Source organism: Onychostruthus taczanowskii, unplaced genomic scaffold (assembly GCF_017590055.1).
Source record: "Onychostruthus taczanowskii isolate IOZ18803 unplaced genomic scaffold, ASM1759005v1 scaffold51, whole genome shotgun sequence".
NCBI classification, from domain to species: Eukaryota; Metazoa; Chordata; class Aves; order Passeriformes; family Passeridae; genus Onychostruthus; species Onychostruthus taczanowskii.
The window spans coordinates 2,189,655-2,204,517 of NW_024502680.1; the positions used below are offsets into that span (position 1 = coordinate 2,189,655).

At 44.8% G+C, this 14,863-nt stretch overlaps 1 protein-coding gene across 2 annotated transcripts in view; it reads left to right on the forward strand.

Moving 5' to 3' along the window:
* GPC1 (glypican 1) overlaps window positions 1-14,863 on the forward strand; it is a 199,841-nt gene that overhangs the window by 159,192 nt on the left and 25,786 nt on the right. For both annotated transcript variants that reach the window (XM_041416300.1, XM_041416301.1), the window contains exon 3: window positions 13,207-13,598. In XM_041416300.1, the coding sequence (XP_041272234.1) occupies window positions 13,207-13,598 (392 nt within the window). The remainder of the gene's footprint in view (window positions 1-13,206; window positions 13,599-14,863) is intronic.

Consider the following 14,863-nt stretch of genomic DNA (forward strand, 5'->3'; position numbering starts at 1 on the left):
CAGGAAGAGGGGGCAGTGTTGGAAAGAGGAGCTTGGCCAAGCCCCAGGTGCTGGTGGTAGGAGGCTGCAGGTGCCCAGTCCCTGGTGGGCCAAGCAGGACCCAGTGGTGGCCTTGGGCTGGTTTTCCTAGGTTTTTCTAGGGCTTCATATTTCATTTCATCTGTGCTCTGAGTCTTCTTTTCCCAGAGAACAAAATTCACTCTGATTTTTGCCTTAATCTTGAGAGTATCCTGGGCCAATTAGTGTAATGGCAATTAGTGAGGTGCACTCTGGCTTACAGAGAAAGCTCCAAAGGTATCCTCTGTGCCTCTGCCCCAAGAATGTTCTGTGTTTCCTCTGCTGCCCTGGATGTCTTGTTGACTTTGTTTCATGCCCACCCAATGGATTGGGTTTTCTTCTGATTTGACCATCTTCTGCATTTATTTTAGTCCTCAGCATCCAGGACATTTTGTAAAAGGAAGCAGGTTTTCCATAACTTGGCTGTTTAAAATAGTATCTCCTCTTATCTGTTCTAAATCTTCTGCCAGATCTGAGATTATTTTGATTGGCTTCAAACATTTGTGATTAGAGGAAAAGGTGAATGACAGCTGCTTGTCAACTCTCTGTGCATCCCTATAAATTCATTAATTTATCAAGGTGTTTAATGAGGATTTTAATCTATATTCATGGGAGGACATTTTAAGGAGCTCAGACTTGATTACTCATGTCCAATTCACTCGTTGCAATGTACTTCAGATAAAAACCTGACAGGGAAAAAAAAGGAAAGTTTTGTGTTGGTTAAGTGAATCAAGCACAAGTATCCATGTCTTCCATCATTCAAATTTGGACCAGAGCCAGAGATGCTTCAAAAGCAGCAGAAACCCCAACTCAGGCAGGAGGAGCGTGCCAGCATCTCAGGGTAACCAAAGCCTTTTTTTAGTTGTTGTAAATGAATTTTTTAAAAGGAGGAGCACATGTAGTTTCCTCTCTCTTTTTTTCCAAGTGTAGCTGCAGCCAGAGTGCAGTTAAGCATTCCAGTTCCCAGCTAATATTTTCTTTAAGGTGCATTTTTGATCTCTGCTGCATAAGCTGGGTGTCAGCCTGGGTGGATGCAGATGTCCTCAGTCACTGATGTGCCCAATGATAGTCCTGAGAGGCACAAGGCACCCAGGCAGGTTGGCTTTTAAGGTTTTATTTTAAGGTGCTTGCAGATTAGCAAGTGATTTATGTTTGATTGATACAAATTTCAAATATGTGTGTTATGTGTACATCTCAGAGTGGAATTAGTGAGCATGGGAAATGAGACATTTCTCAACTTTTTGCAGACTCTTTCCCAAGCCTTCAAAATTGTACCTCCTCCAGATGAGGTTCAGATGAGCTTTAAAGGTCCATTGGCATTGTGGAGGTGACTGCCAATATCCCAAAGCAAATAGATTTTGTGGCAGATTTTCCATGCTGGTCACAGTCATGATGGGACTTATACATATATTTTTTCTACCTCAATGAAATTAAGCAAATCAACCAGTAGTAATTCAGTAGATGTACAGCTGCAGCTGAGGTGGCTGTAGGTTGTGGTATCTCAGTGTTTAACTCATTCTGGTTTTGAACTGATCCTCTTCATGAGGCTTGCAGCACCAGGTCAACGGGCAGGACACTTGAGCTAGGGCTGGTCTGGTGCCACATCTGCATCTATCCATTTAGAAGGAAGTGTTTCCACTTAGGTGCTTTTCTGTGATCTAACACTCCCTGAGTGCTCAACCACCTCACCTTGGCTGCAGCCAGCACTACCTGGGGGTTTTAGCAAAGCTCCCAGGCTCAGAGAATTCAGTGGTTTTATCCCAGTCTGGTTACAGCCAGAATATGCCTAGCAACCTTTAAAAAAACCAACAAACACCTTGAAGGAAAAGGTTAGATAAGCTAAGCTTAAGTCTCCCTTTAGGATTGCTTTTTAAGTGACTTTGTATTTTAAAACATAAGTAGTTAAATGGTGCTAGGGTGTTTTGAAAATTTTTATCTTTGGACAAGGTGAAGTTAGAGGTGTTTAACAAAGCAGGTGCCATCAGATGGGGCAGAAACTAAAATTTGCTACTGAATTTTTTATTGTAATATCTGCCAGGGAACATGAATTTCTTTTCCTCAACAATTGCTAAAATTTGTTTCTTTTGAAGCAGGCACCAAGTACCATGTGGTTATCCCTGGGAAAATCCCCATGCATTGATGGGGTGCTTTGTTACCCATGTCTTTCTGACTGTTCCAAATTTCTAAAAGTGTGCTGTAATTAATTATTAATAATAAATATAAGTATTATTAGCAATAAATATAATAATATATTAATATATTCTATTAATAGTGTGTTGTGTTTATACTAATTACCAATAATAAATATAAATAATATTAATTGCTATTATTTTAGAGGAGCTGTATCCAAGATATCCATATTTCATCTATATTAACATAGCCATTGAGACTAATTTAAGATTCCAATAACAGATGTGCATGCTACTGTCTGTATGTACATTCTGTCCTCTCCCAGCTCTCAGAGGTACAACTATGCTGCATTCTTCAGGTTGCATCTCAACATCAGCTGTCTGCAGCCATCTCTACCTATTTCTCCTTTTCATACTGGTTCCATGGGAGCAAAATATTTTTGCAAAGAGGCAAGTTATTTTCTGAAGGCGCTGAAGGAGAGAACACTAGAGATTAAGAGCTTTATGCAGACTTAGATAAACTCCTGCAATAATAGCAGGGGAACTTAGCCTGTCTGGAACAGTATCCCCACAGCCAGTAATTCCTATCCTCCTTTTTCCTTTGGGAAAGCCCACATGTCACATACTCAAGATTTTTAGAGATTAAACGACCATGTTTCTTACATACTCTAGACTGCAAAAATGCAGTGGCAAGCATAGATCCAAATGATCTAATTAACCCAACAATAAATAGTTTGTCTAGAGGCCATTCAGAGCAGAGGGCAACGCTAATGAAGAAGATAAAAGCCAGTTCTATCTCACTGGCACAGCTTTTGCAAAGCTCAAACAAGGAGTTTTGATCTGTAAAACCATGTAATGGGGATGCTCAAGCCCCTCTGTGAATGCAGAAACAAACCATGGGGTTGTTTCCACTGCTTTTTGTTTTTGCAGAGACAAATGCATTTAATTCTAAAGAAGTAATAATTCACAAATACTTTTATTAATTAAAATAATGCTGCAAAGAGCCTGACTGAGTGACAAATTGGTTCATGGTATATTTTATAAGTAAGGAAGAAGGTGAAATATGTATATTGAAATGTATAAAGGCTTCATTATTTTCAGCCTTGAACAGTGTGGATGGGAGCAAGGGCAGCACTCTGAGGTGTTGTGCAGGTTAAGGTGCAGCTCTCTGGAGCTTGCTGAAAGGGGCATGTCTTGGTTTGAAAAGCCAGGTGAATGCAGGAGCCTCGCCTGAAATGGAAAATGTATACACCCTCTCTCTGAATTGTTACAGTTTTGAAATTAAGGGGCAAAGCTATGGGAGCAGGAATAACAGTTCTTTATTAGGGAATTAAAAAGAATTAAAAAACTCAAAAAAACCCCAACACAGAGGATAAGGCCCCACTTCTGACAGATGAGGATAGAATACACACCCCCATGTCCAACCTAAGACAGGGCAGAAAGTCAAACTCAGCCTCAGTGAAGCTGGCTGGGATGGTGTTCCTGGGAAGGTGACAACCTTCATGGGCACATCCCAAGCAGATCCACTGCTTGTCTCATTCCTGCTATGTCTCTTCAGCTCCTCACCAGCTCCAGTGCTCAGCTGGAGTAAGGAAGTAAAAAATACCTTTGCTCTAGAGGCGTGTGCTGTATCCAGGGTGTATATCACACCTCTTAAAACTGCCAGCAACCCTCAGTATTGTTAAACATCTGAGTTTATTTTACCCTTGGAGAAATGGAGCCCTTCAGGTCTTACTGAATAAACCTGGAAAGGAACAGGCAGTATTAGCAATTAATTTTATTGCCTTTATGTTCCTGTCAGTCATAGCTGTGGTACTTATTGGTTTGCCTTTAAATGCAGGCGTTCTTGGAAGAAAGAAATGAGAGCTAAATTTATCTCACAAAATTTCATTTATCCAAAAGTTCAGCTTGCTCTGGCTCAGTTATCCCAACCCCTACTACAGTCCAGAGGGAGAGGAGTGGCTGTAAAGAAGAGCGCAGTTCATGTTAAAGAGGGAGGTGCCTGCCCTTCCTCAAGTGAGGACTGAGCTGCCAGGTCAGACTTGACTCCCAGGTTATGAATCCCACCCACACATCTCCCCAGTCCTTATCTAACAGAGAGGTTTCTCTGAAATGTTTGATAAGAGCCTGCTGGGGCAATATTTGCAGTTCATCATTTGCTTCAAGTCTCTAGTTGTTGCACAGGTATATTTAGAAGGTGCCATGATTAAAATCCCTTGCCAGCTCAGATCCCATGAAAACACATGGGTAAAATAATCTTCAGATTCACATCTCTTGTATTTGCTTATCCCACCCTGGATGCAAACAGAGCAAATCCCCTATACAAGATCTTTCAGTCTGCAGGAGATTTCCTCACAGCAGCACAGCTCTTCATTCTCTGCCTGTCAGGCTGGAGAGGGGCAGGGAGCAGGGTTGGAATTAGATGGTTGAAAACCCCCTGTGAACAGTCTAGGTACAGCATGTCTTTTGTTCTCACACACTCTCAAACACTGCACTTGTGCCCAGGAGCACCAGTGCAGCCCTGCTGACCTGCTCACAGCACACAAAATGGGCACACCTCAATGCCACCTCCTGCTCCACCACCCCACCCTCTGGAGCACCAGTGCACCTCCCCATGTGCAGCTCAGAGCTGCCCTCACCCCACACTGTTGCCAAGTTCCCAACATGGAAATTCCAAGCCTAAACTATCAAGGGCCTACCAAGCAAGAATGTGTTGTGGTATTTTTTATCCCAGGGGCTTTGTGGTGCCTGGAATTCCTCTCCAGGCAGGTTCAGGTTGCTTGCTCCAGCTTCCTCCTCACCCTTACACTGCCAGGCAGGAGGGAATGCTGGAGCAGGTTCAGGTGCTCCAAGGGAGGGAAATGATGCCTCAGGTTTTAGCTTTTATATTTTGCACATTCTGTGCTGCTTTAGTTTGTGGGTCTGGGCTTCATATGAGGGGATGGTGAGCTCTCTGCACGGAGAACGGGGACAAAACAATTCCTGCTCTAGCTGGGGACCAAGGACAAATGATCCAAATCTCAGGCCCAAGAGCACAAACAACGTGGGCTGATGAGAGAAAAACAAACAGGATGGGACTGCATGGGCTAAAGCTGGAATTGGACAATGAACTCCAATGAGCAAATGGAGCAGAACTTACAAAAGTGAGAGACCCCGTGAGCGCTCGTGCATTTTGGGACCATTTTGGTTCATCTTGGGGGCAGCCCTGGCTGGGCTCTTGTGCTGCCCAAGGTGGATCCATGGAGGCCTTTTAATAAATCCCTGCTTTATTCTTTATCTCTGTCTAGCCTCTGTTCTAGATCAGCCTTCACAAGGCATCACTGTCTCCTGTTAGTGCTGCAGTCTTTGCACAGGCTTTGCTTCTGTGTCCTGCCCCTCCTACAGATCATTTTGTGTTCTTTACCCCCAGCCCCAAGTGTCTCTTGTCTCTGAAGATTTGTTGAACTTGACTTCAGGGGTGTCTTAAGGTTTGCACAGAGCTGTTTCCAAGGCTCATCAGGATGAAAATACTGAACACATTGGGATCATCAAAGCTTGAAGTAGTTTCTTCACCAGCCATGTTTTGGAGAGAGCCACTGCTGGGGCTGGAGAGGGTCTCTGTGGTTGTGCTTGTGACACCCAGGCTTGTTGCTGTCACCTTGGGTGACACCCTGTTGGGCCCTAGTGCTTATCAGGAGAACAAGCAGGATATCCAGCTTCCCACTGTTCCTGGAGTAAGGGCCAGCTCTTTCCTCTGGGGAGCTTCCCTGCCTGGGAACATCCTCCACTCCCTTATTTTGATAGCTGAATCCAGTCCTGCTTCATTTAGATTAAGGCAACCTGTCTTGGGAAACTGTAGAAACAGAGGAGAGGCAATATACAGAAGAAGAAATAGCTGCAAATAATTACATTTCTCTGCCATTCAACACAATGAAATGAAAATGTTATCCAAGTCCTGGCAGGCAAAGTGCAGTTTCTTTGGTGTGACTGGGGGTGCTTCCTCCTGGGCAGAAGCTCCTCTCCTCACCAGCAGAGCCCTGCTCCAAACAGCATTTTCATGCAACAGCATCTCTCTTGCAGGAAAAGGTTTTTGTTGTCTCAAAAAGCTCTCTTTTTCCCTGCCACAAGAAGCAAGTTGTCTGCTGTATGTCCCAGACTAAACCAGTTTAAGGAAGGCCAGCTTTTGCTCCTAGCCAAAGGCAGCTTGAGATCGTAGAGATTCTGTCAAATCCTATATCCAAAGCCTGCTTTCACTGTTGCTCATGGTGTGTCTGTTCTATCAACTAATCCATCTCAGGAGACTTCAAAGACATTTGCATCTGTGCCTTGAGTAGTTAATTAAGCTGAAGAAGATGGAAATTAGTAAAGGAATTATCAGGTGAACTAGCTAAGGGGGAGGCAGCAGTAGACTGTGTTGAAAGATGAGCTCATGGCCTGGAGGGAGGTCCCAGTTGTGGTTCTCAAGACAGGCCTAGACCCCATCCTAGTTAACAGCCCCATTAAAACTGGCACAAATGATAGGAAATGCAGTCATGAGACTAATTGGTGGCACAGTGCTGGGAAAAGTTGTCACTATTGAAGAGGATAGTAGATAACCATGACAACCAAAATAATAGAAATAGGATGAATTTCAATATTTCAGAGTTAGGAGTACAGCTAGGGATTAATTGGTTGGAAATAGCAAGGGGGAGAATTAGGGATGTACCAGTTGGTGGCAGAAAGTCTGTGAAATGCTAATGTGATGCATTCCTAAAAAAGGGAAGTGCAGTCCTTGCAATATTCACAGTGTTATTGCCAGTGAAGGAAAGGAGTTGTTCTTTGTGCTTCTGACCACCCACACCTAAGAAGAGTTAATGCCAAGCAGAAGAGGAGAAGAAAAGAGCTAGTGGAGTGATCCAGAGGACTGGAGAGCCTGTCAGGTGTAAAGAGGGGAAAGTACCTTCCTTTGTGTAGGAAGGCAGCATGGATGCTGAGAAAGTGTGAGACTTGGTGAGTAAATGTCTCAAAGAGTGAACTCTAGGAAAAAAACCCCAACAACTGAAACTACAGCATCATATTGGCAAAGACCAAGTGGATAAAGAATGAACTTCGACCAGAAATTGAGAAAAGAAATCCTCCTATCAGAGGAGGTGCCCTGGACCAACCTTCCAGCAGGATTGAGGTCAAAATCTTGAAGTGCTTTTGTGCTGGGCACTGAGCAGGTTTAGGAGAGTACAAAATTGATCTTTCATGGCAGAGCTGGCACTTTTTGTCTCATTGACCTACAACATATCTTCAGTTCTGTGTTCCCACCCAGTTCTCAGCACACACTCCCAGGACACAGTGTACAGAGGAAATATCAGTCAAGTGGCTTTTTGGAGCAAATCCCAAAAGTTTTGAAGTTGTTATTACCTAAAGGCATCATAATTCTTGCATCCCAGCACATTCATTCACACCACTCGTCCTTTGGCTGTAGGGAAAAGCTGATTTTATCTCCATTTTTTGGGCTTTTTTTTTTTTTGCAATCTGAGCATTGGTTTATCCTGATGCCTCTTTGGTCACAGCCACCAAGCAGGGGTGTTGGGAGGGATGTACATGGGAGTGATCCAGAAGACAGCAGAGAGGGACTGTGTTCTCCAAGGTGGCTGAGGACTGGGAAATGACAGAGCAGCAGTTTTACAGGAGTGTGAAGCTGTGAGGATAGAGGAAAATGGCACCAGGATTGCTGCATCCAGGGCTATCTGCACATGGAGCTAAGTCACTCAGTCTCACTGTGGTCATTTCCTGTGGAAGGACACAGCCAGGGTGTGAACCAGAGTAAATCACTCCTCTTGAATTGATATCAGCTCTTCAGCACAGCCATGGGTAGTGCTTAAATTAGTAATAATAATTTTATAAATAAAGTGTCATTGTACTTGCTGAAGTGAATAAAATAGGCATGAATGCATTACATTTGGATTTTAATGGCTTAAACCTGTTGCTGAATTATTCCTTCCTAATAGTAGGTTAACTGCAAGAACAGCATTAGAACCAACTGGAGGAGCAAATTGGTGTTGGGAAGTGCAGGGTATTAAATGGGAGCTCAGCCCAGGAAAAGACTCTTCCTCAGACCAGCAGGGCTGGCACCTAGCAGGGGCTCTGCTGTAGCAGACACCTCCATCCTCTTTCTTTCCCTGCTTTGGCTGGGCTTCAGGACAGCACAGAAGCAGCTACATTTCCTCTCTGTTCTCAGTCCAGTCCTGACACACCGCGGTTTGTTCACAGAGCCTTCCTCCAGAGCTCCGTGGCTCTGGCCCTGCATGAATCCACCATAGGCTCATGTGCTCGCTCAAAACTGAGAAACTGATCCTCCAAACTGAGGATCTGGTACTTCCTGCTCCTCATGGTGTTGCCCCACCTCTGTCTGTCCTGGCGGTTCATGGCGAGGCCCTCAGACCACAAATAGCTCACCAGGCAAAGCTGTCTGAGCAGCAGGAGGGTTTTAATTTCACCCATTGCTGCAAAACTTCCACAGCATTTTAACAAGAACACCATTGGTGTTCCTCCAGTCTCAGCTCTTCCCTTGTTGTGTGTAAGACATTTTGTGCTGCAGCTTTCTGCTTAAAATTTTAATAATATTGAGATTGAAAGTAATTCAGTCACCTTTCTCCATTTCTCATATTTCCTCTAGCATGCCTCTCAAATTTGAGGGGGCTTGAAGGAAGCCAGCTCTGCCGCCTGCCTGAAGAGCATTTGGGTGTTCTTCCTTCAGTGATCTCTTTCCCTCCTGCAGTGATCCATTCCCTTGCTGTCATTGGATTAGTAGAAAAAACCCCAGTGTGTTCCAGATGTTGAGTGATCAAATGGTAGCAGAGAGCTTGGATAAAGTATTCTGTGCTGGGGGCGCTGAGGAAGGAGAAACTCAAAACTTTCTTCAGAGAGAAACTGCCGGTCCCTGCCGTGCTGTTCACAGCTTCCCAGTTTGAATCCAGAGTTGTGAAAATGTGGAAACTGTGAAAATATGAGCTGCGAACACTGGGAAGCTGCGAAGCAGGGAAATGGGTGGGAATTTGCAATCTCTCTTGAATGCAAAGGTTATAGATTCTGGTTGAAAACTTAATTCTCTGAGAAGTAAGTTTTTGTCACTGCAATAGCAAGAGAAAGCCAAGGTGGCAGAATTGTTTTGGTTGTAGAAAGCTTTCATTTCTTTATTCATAACTTTATGGCATCTTTGCATTTGAGGCAGAGTTTTTCAGACCTGGCCTCTGACAAGAGGCAAATTTCCTTTGAGCAAAGCCAGTTGTCTTGTTTCTGAGCCTGGAAGCGAGAAGCAATAATAATAGTAATAAAACAGGCTTCCATTTCATTTTATTTTTCTTTTGAATACTTTGCAGCAAAAGGGTGTGAAAGGTGATGTTTCATGTAGGAGCAGCTTTGGTTGAGGAGCCGTGCCTTGCACAGGCCCAGGGAAAATTGAGTTTGTCTGAAGTACTGGTGTTGAAAGCCACCTGCTGGGCTTGGCAGTGTTGTGTCCCTCAGCTGGCAGTGCTGAGGAAGGACTCACCTGTCAGTGGCTCCTGAAGGAAACTTTTTGAAAGAGGGGAAAGCCAGTCATGGATTTAGCAGGTGACTTGCAAGGAGGTGTCTCTGGCTGGTACTGTCAAATTCCTGGGACTCCAAGAAGCCAAGAACAGCCCTGAGTTTTTCAGCACAGGTCCACAGAATGTGTAGCTGCTTTCTTATGACTCAGAGTGGAAGCAAATGCATCCTTTCAGAAGGAAGGATCCTCTGCAGAACCACCTCAGCTGTGCTGCTGCCCCCAGGGACGGGAGGGCAGTGGTGCCTCCTGGAGCCAGAAGGGCTTTATAGCTTCAGCACGGGCTCCTTGTGAGCCCTTTCCCTGCATCCCTGCCATTCACAAAGCCCTGTGCTGCAGTCCCTGAGTGCAGCTGGGCCCTTTCCCTCCATCCCTGCCATTCACAAGGTGACAAAGCCCTGTGCTGCAGTGCCTGAGTGCAGTTCATGGCTTGAGCCTGCTGCTGGCCCAGAGAACGAGGTGGCAGCAGAGCTCAGGGGCTCAGGTCTGTGTCCAGCTGTGACCTGGGTGAAGCTGCTCCACATGCTTGTGCCCTGCCTCAGCTGAACACTCCAGTGGTGCTCTGGGAGCCAGGGCAGACCCAGCAGTGGTCACCAAGTGGGAGCTGATATATCCAAAGGGACCTGCTGGCCCTGTTATTGGTAACTCCTGGTAGCAGCAGTGGAGACTTGGAGCACCCCATGACCTGAGGGTCCCTCACCCTCCATGGCTACAGATAATGGGCTGTTCCCCTCAGATAAATTGAGTCCTTCTACCTGAAATCAAGGTAGAATGGCAGGAGCCTGAACTGTGCCTCAGCAAGTTGTCTTACCCCAAGGCCCTGCATATCCTTAATCTGTGACACCTGTCTAAAGTCATTAAAAGGTTGGACATTGGCAGGCAGGACATGTTCAGCAGAAGATGCAGTGTTACTGGGAGATCTCAGATGACACACTACTGAGGAACAGGGACATTGGCATCCCTCTTGACAAACCTCACTTCGTGGTACCTTCTGATGCTGCAAAATGGGCATTTAAATTCCCTGCCAGGTCAGCCATTCATCACAAACACGTGTAGACTTAATTGCTAATTAATTTTCCCTGGCTAGTGTAGATTTTTTTCCCTCAGTGTGTGAAATCTAGAAGAACTTTGTGAGAACCAGCCACAGATGAATTGGCTTTAATCAGTGTTCCCTCACTTGGGTGAGAAGTAACAGTTCATCAGCCCTTAATTAGTTCTGACTTTTTGAGAGCAATCTCCAATTTTTTGACAGGGAGATATATATCTTGTTTCTCTCGTAGCAAAACAACAAAAGTAATTTTGCCTTGAATTGACAAATTGGGCTGTGTTTGTCGGTGTTTTCTTCCTCCTGATGATGAGTGCAAAGCTGCACATCTACCTCGATTGCTGAGCAAATTGTTCAGTTCGTGTCTCTTGTCACACAGAAAAGAGCACTGATTGTACAAGGAAGGGAGTTTGAGCTCAGTTTAATTAACTTGTGAATGGGCAACCAGCAGTGTTTGCAGTGATACCTTAAGGTAGGGAAGAGCTTTTAGATACCTCATCAGCATCAGAGAAACTTTGTGTTGTGTTTCTGTTACAGGTGAGTGGAGCATCTCTTTTTGTTAATCTGATGGGATCAGCTTTTGTCTTTTTTCCCCGTTGAGAAGCCCTCATTGCAAGGTCATAGGTGACTGTGCTGCCATGGCACCTGGTGTGTACAGGGGGAAATCCAGTTTTAGTGGGGAAGGTGCATGATCAGTCATTTGAGAGATGGAGGGAACCCAGTAAAAATAGTTGGAGATACAAACTGCCCACCCAGTCATGCTGAATAAGAATAAATTTCTTCCCAATTGAAAACTAGTTTTTGTTCAATGTTCCAGATAACAGATTTTTACTTTTTACTTCTGCATTAGTAATTAAACCAGACTTCTGCTAAGACCTAGTTTCCTCACAATCTTTTAAAAACAAAAATCTCTTAGATCAAATTTTAATCTATTAAGCAGCACATGATAGGGGCTGGAGAAGGCCAGGCTATTAATGCTCAGTGTTGCTTTGTTAAAATAGCACAGGAATTTTCAGTGTTAGCAACCTGTGGCTAAGATGCAGAGGGTTCTTTTCACTTGGTCGATTCACCCGTTAAGTTTTAGCTTCATTCAAATCTGAGAAACCAGTGAGAGGTTATTAATATAGGAAAGCTTATATGGCCCTTCTCAGTCAGTGAATATAAGCAAGATTTATGGATCTCAGCTTTAGTTCTACAGTTTTAGAGGTCTTTAATTGTAGTCAGTGCCATTCCCTCAAAAAATACTTTGTTTAATAAAGCTTTGTACACGCAGTATGCATTTTTTTCGGGAGCTTCTCTTTCTTTTCTTATATATCTAGCACTGTGAAGTTAATTTATGTACCTAAATACATGCTGTTTGATTTTAATTGAATAACAGTTTCTTTACAACTAGGGCTTATAAACGCATCACTAAAAAAAAAGAAATTTAGATTTAAAGAATAGTTTAATTAGGTTTGCTACAAAAAGACCCTAAAAGTACAAGTGTAATTGAAATTAAAATTATTATTTAAATTATTTTTCCTCTGACTGACTTCAATGATGATTATAGTTGCTTATGTACATCTACTAATTGGATCAGGCCAATTCTGCTATGAGTTCCCTACTGTGCAGTCTCAGCCTGAAGGTAGCTGGCAATTGAGATGATGGAAGTACCTAAAGATGTTGGCAAGGAGGAATCAAATCTGTCATTCTCACCCTGCTGTGTGTAGCAAGAGTCACATTTCTGTCACATCTGAGACCACTGAACCAGGGATGTAAAAGCACTCTGTTATTTATGCTGGAACAAAAGCAGGATGCACACCCAAGTAAGCAAATGGGATGAGAAGCCCAGATAACGTTGGCCTCAGTTAAAAAGAACTTGGGTACAGCCCTGCCTTGGAGTGCCCAGGAAGATGTGCCTGTTCCTGACACTGCACCTGGACTCTGACTGTGCCCAGAGCCAGCCTGGCTGCCACCACCAGGGATGTCCCTGGGCAGGGTTGGCACCGTGCTGGCAGCCCTGCTTCATCTCACCAGTGCTTTGGAAATAACATGTGGCAGTTTAGGGTTTGTGTAAGCAATGCCAGCTGTGAAGAAAACATATGACTGACACTGTGACACCTTGCAGATTCAGAAAAGAGACCCAGCTTTGCTTCCAGGTGAGGCTGCCAGAAGAGCTGGAGAGGCCCAGACCGGGGTTCTCCAGCATGAAAGGGCAGGGGAAGTTCCTTCTTCTATCTTCATGGCTAAGGGTCAGACCTGAGAGTGTGGGGGGAGTTTCCTCCTTCAATCTTCACAGCTAAGGCTGAGACCTGAGAGTGTGGGTAATGCTGGCTGGAGGAAAAGCTCTGTTAGGGCCCTTCTCTTTTCTCAGGGTGTTCAGCTGTGCTGCCCAATAACACAGCCTGTTGGATTCCAGCTTGTCTGGCTGATACATCACCTCTCTTTTTCTCATCTTTCAGGTTATTTCCAGGATTTGTTGAACAAGTCAGAGAAGGCCCTTTATGATGCCTTTCCAAGCCTGTACGGAGAATTGTACACTCAAAACGTGAAGGTGTTCAAGGACTTGTACAGCGAGCTGCGCCGCTACTACCGCAGCTCCAACATCAACCTGGAAGAGGCCCTCAATGAGTTCTGGACACGGCTGCTGGAGAGGCTCTTCAAGCTGCTGAACCCCCAGTACCACATCACGGACGAGTACCTGGACTGCATGGTCAAACACGCCGAGCAGCACAAGCCCTTCGGGGAGGTGCCCAGGGACCTGAAGGTGAAGGCAACCCGAGCCTTCATCGCGGCGCGCTCCTACGCACAGGGCTTCCTGGTGGGCAGCGACGTGGTCAAAAAGGTGTCTCAGGTATGCTGGGTGCTCCCTTCTCCTCCATCCTCATGTTGGCTGCAGCCACTCAGCCACTGCTCTTGGGAGGGGGGGTTTTTTCCCCTTGTTTTCATTGCAAAGCAAGGAGATGCTTTCCAGTTTTAAAAAACAAACTACTCGAGGGTTACCCATCAGTGGGAGGGAGCAGCAAACCTGGATTTCTACAGGCACTGCCAACAACTGCCAACAACTAAAACAGTGAAATGTAACTCATCCCTAATCAGCTTTTGTCTGATTTTAACCCATGCAGTAGAGATGTCACTCGGCCAGGCCGTGAAGCCATTCTACTGTTTGCCCAGATCCCTCATGCTTCCTGACGTGCCTCTAAATCACACTGCCGTTGTTTTCCTCCTTGATGGGGATGTGTGCAGAGCTGGATGGCCACAAGTGTGCTGGGAATACAGGCAGAGGGATGTATTTCAGAAACTGGCACTGGGATCCTGTGTCTGTTTATGTAGCCTGTCTATTTGTACAGCTTCTGTGTACAGAGAGGGGGAGTTTGTAAAGTGCATTGGGATCTTCAGGGATGAAAGGTGCTATATAAATGTAAATTAATATGACTGAATCCAGGGTTCCAGAAGTAAGGAAATTGTCTGTGTTCTTTACTGAAGAAGCAGCCTTTCAGAGCCAGAAAAAAGTGATTGTCCTGAAACAAGATAGTCAGGCTTTCCACACAGGTAGCAAGGAGAAAATCCATAATAAAAAAAGGCTTGTGTGCCTCATGTGGAGATGGGAATCAGCAGGTGTGAGAATCAGGGTGTGATTAAACTGTGAATGTAGAAATGCAGAACCATAATTCATCTCCTCGGAAGGTAACGCGTGGTGACGCGGAGCAGAGGCCGGTCCCACTTAATGCAGCAAATCCAGACTTTGATCTTAGGAAGAAACATTAACGTGGTAACATTGACAAATGCTTTAATTTATCAATGTGGGACTATAAAACTGTTCAGCTACCCAAAAGCCTTTGTACATCTCATTAACATCACACTCTCCTGACACTTAAGACAGATAAAAGAGGAGAGTGATGTAATTTCAGGGGGACAAAAGCAAAATACTTGTCATAAATCCTCTGCATGACGGAGATTTCCAGCTCAATGGGCATGATCCTGCCTGTAGCTGAGGTTGGTGGGTAAAACAGGCTGCCAGGGCAACTGCAGGCATGGTATCAGCCAAAGTGAAGGACCTGAGATACCAATATGCAGCAGATTTTTCCCCCACCTTCATGTAGGCTTCTGACCCACTGG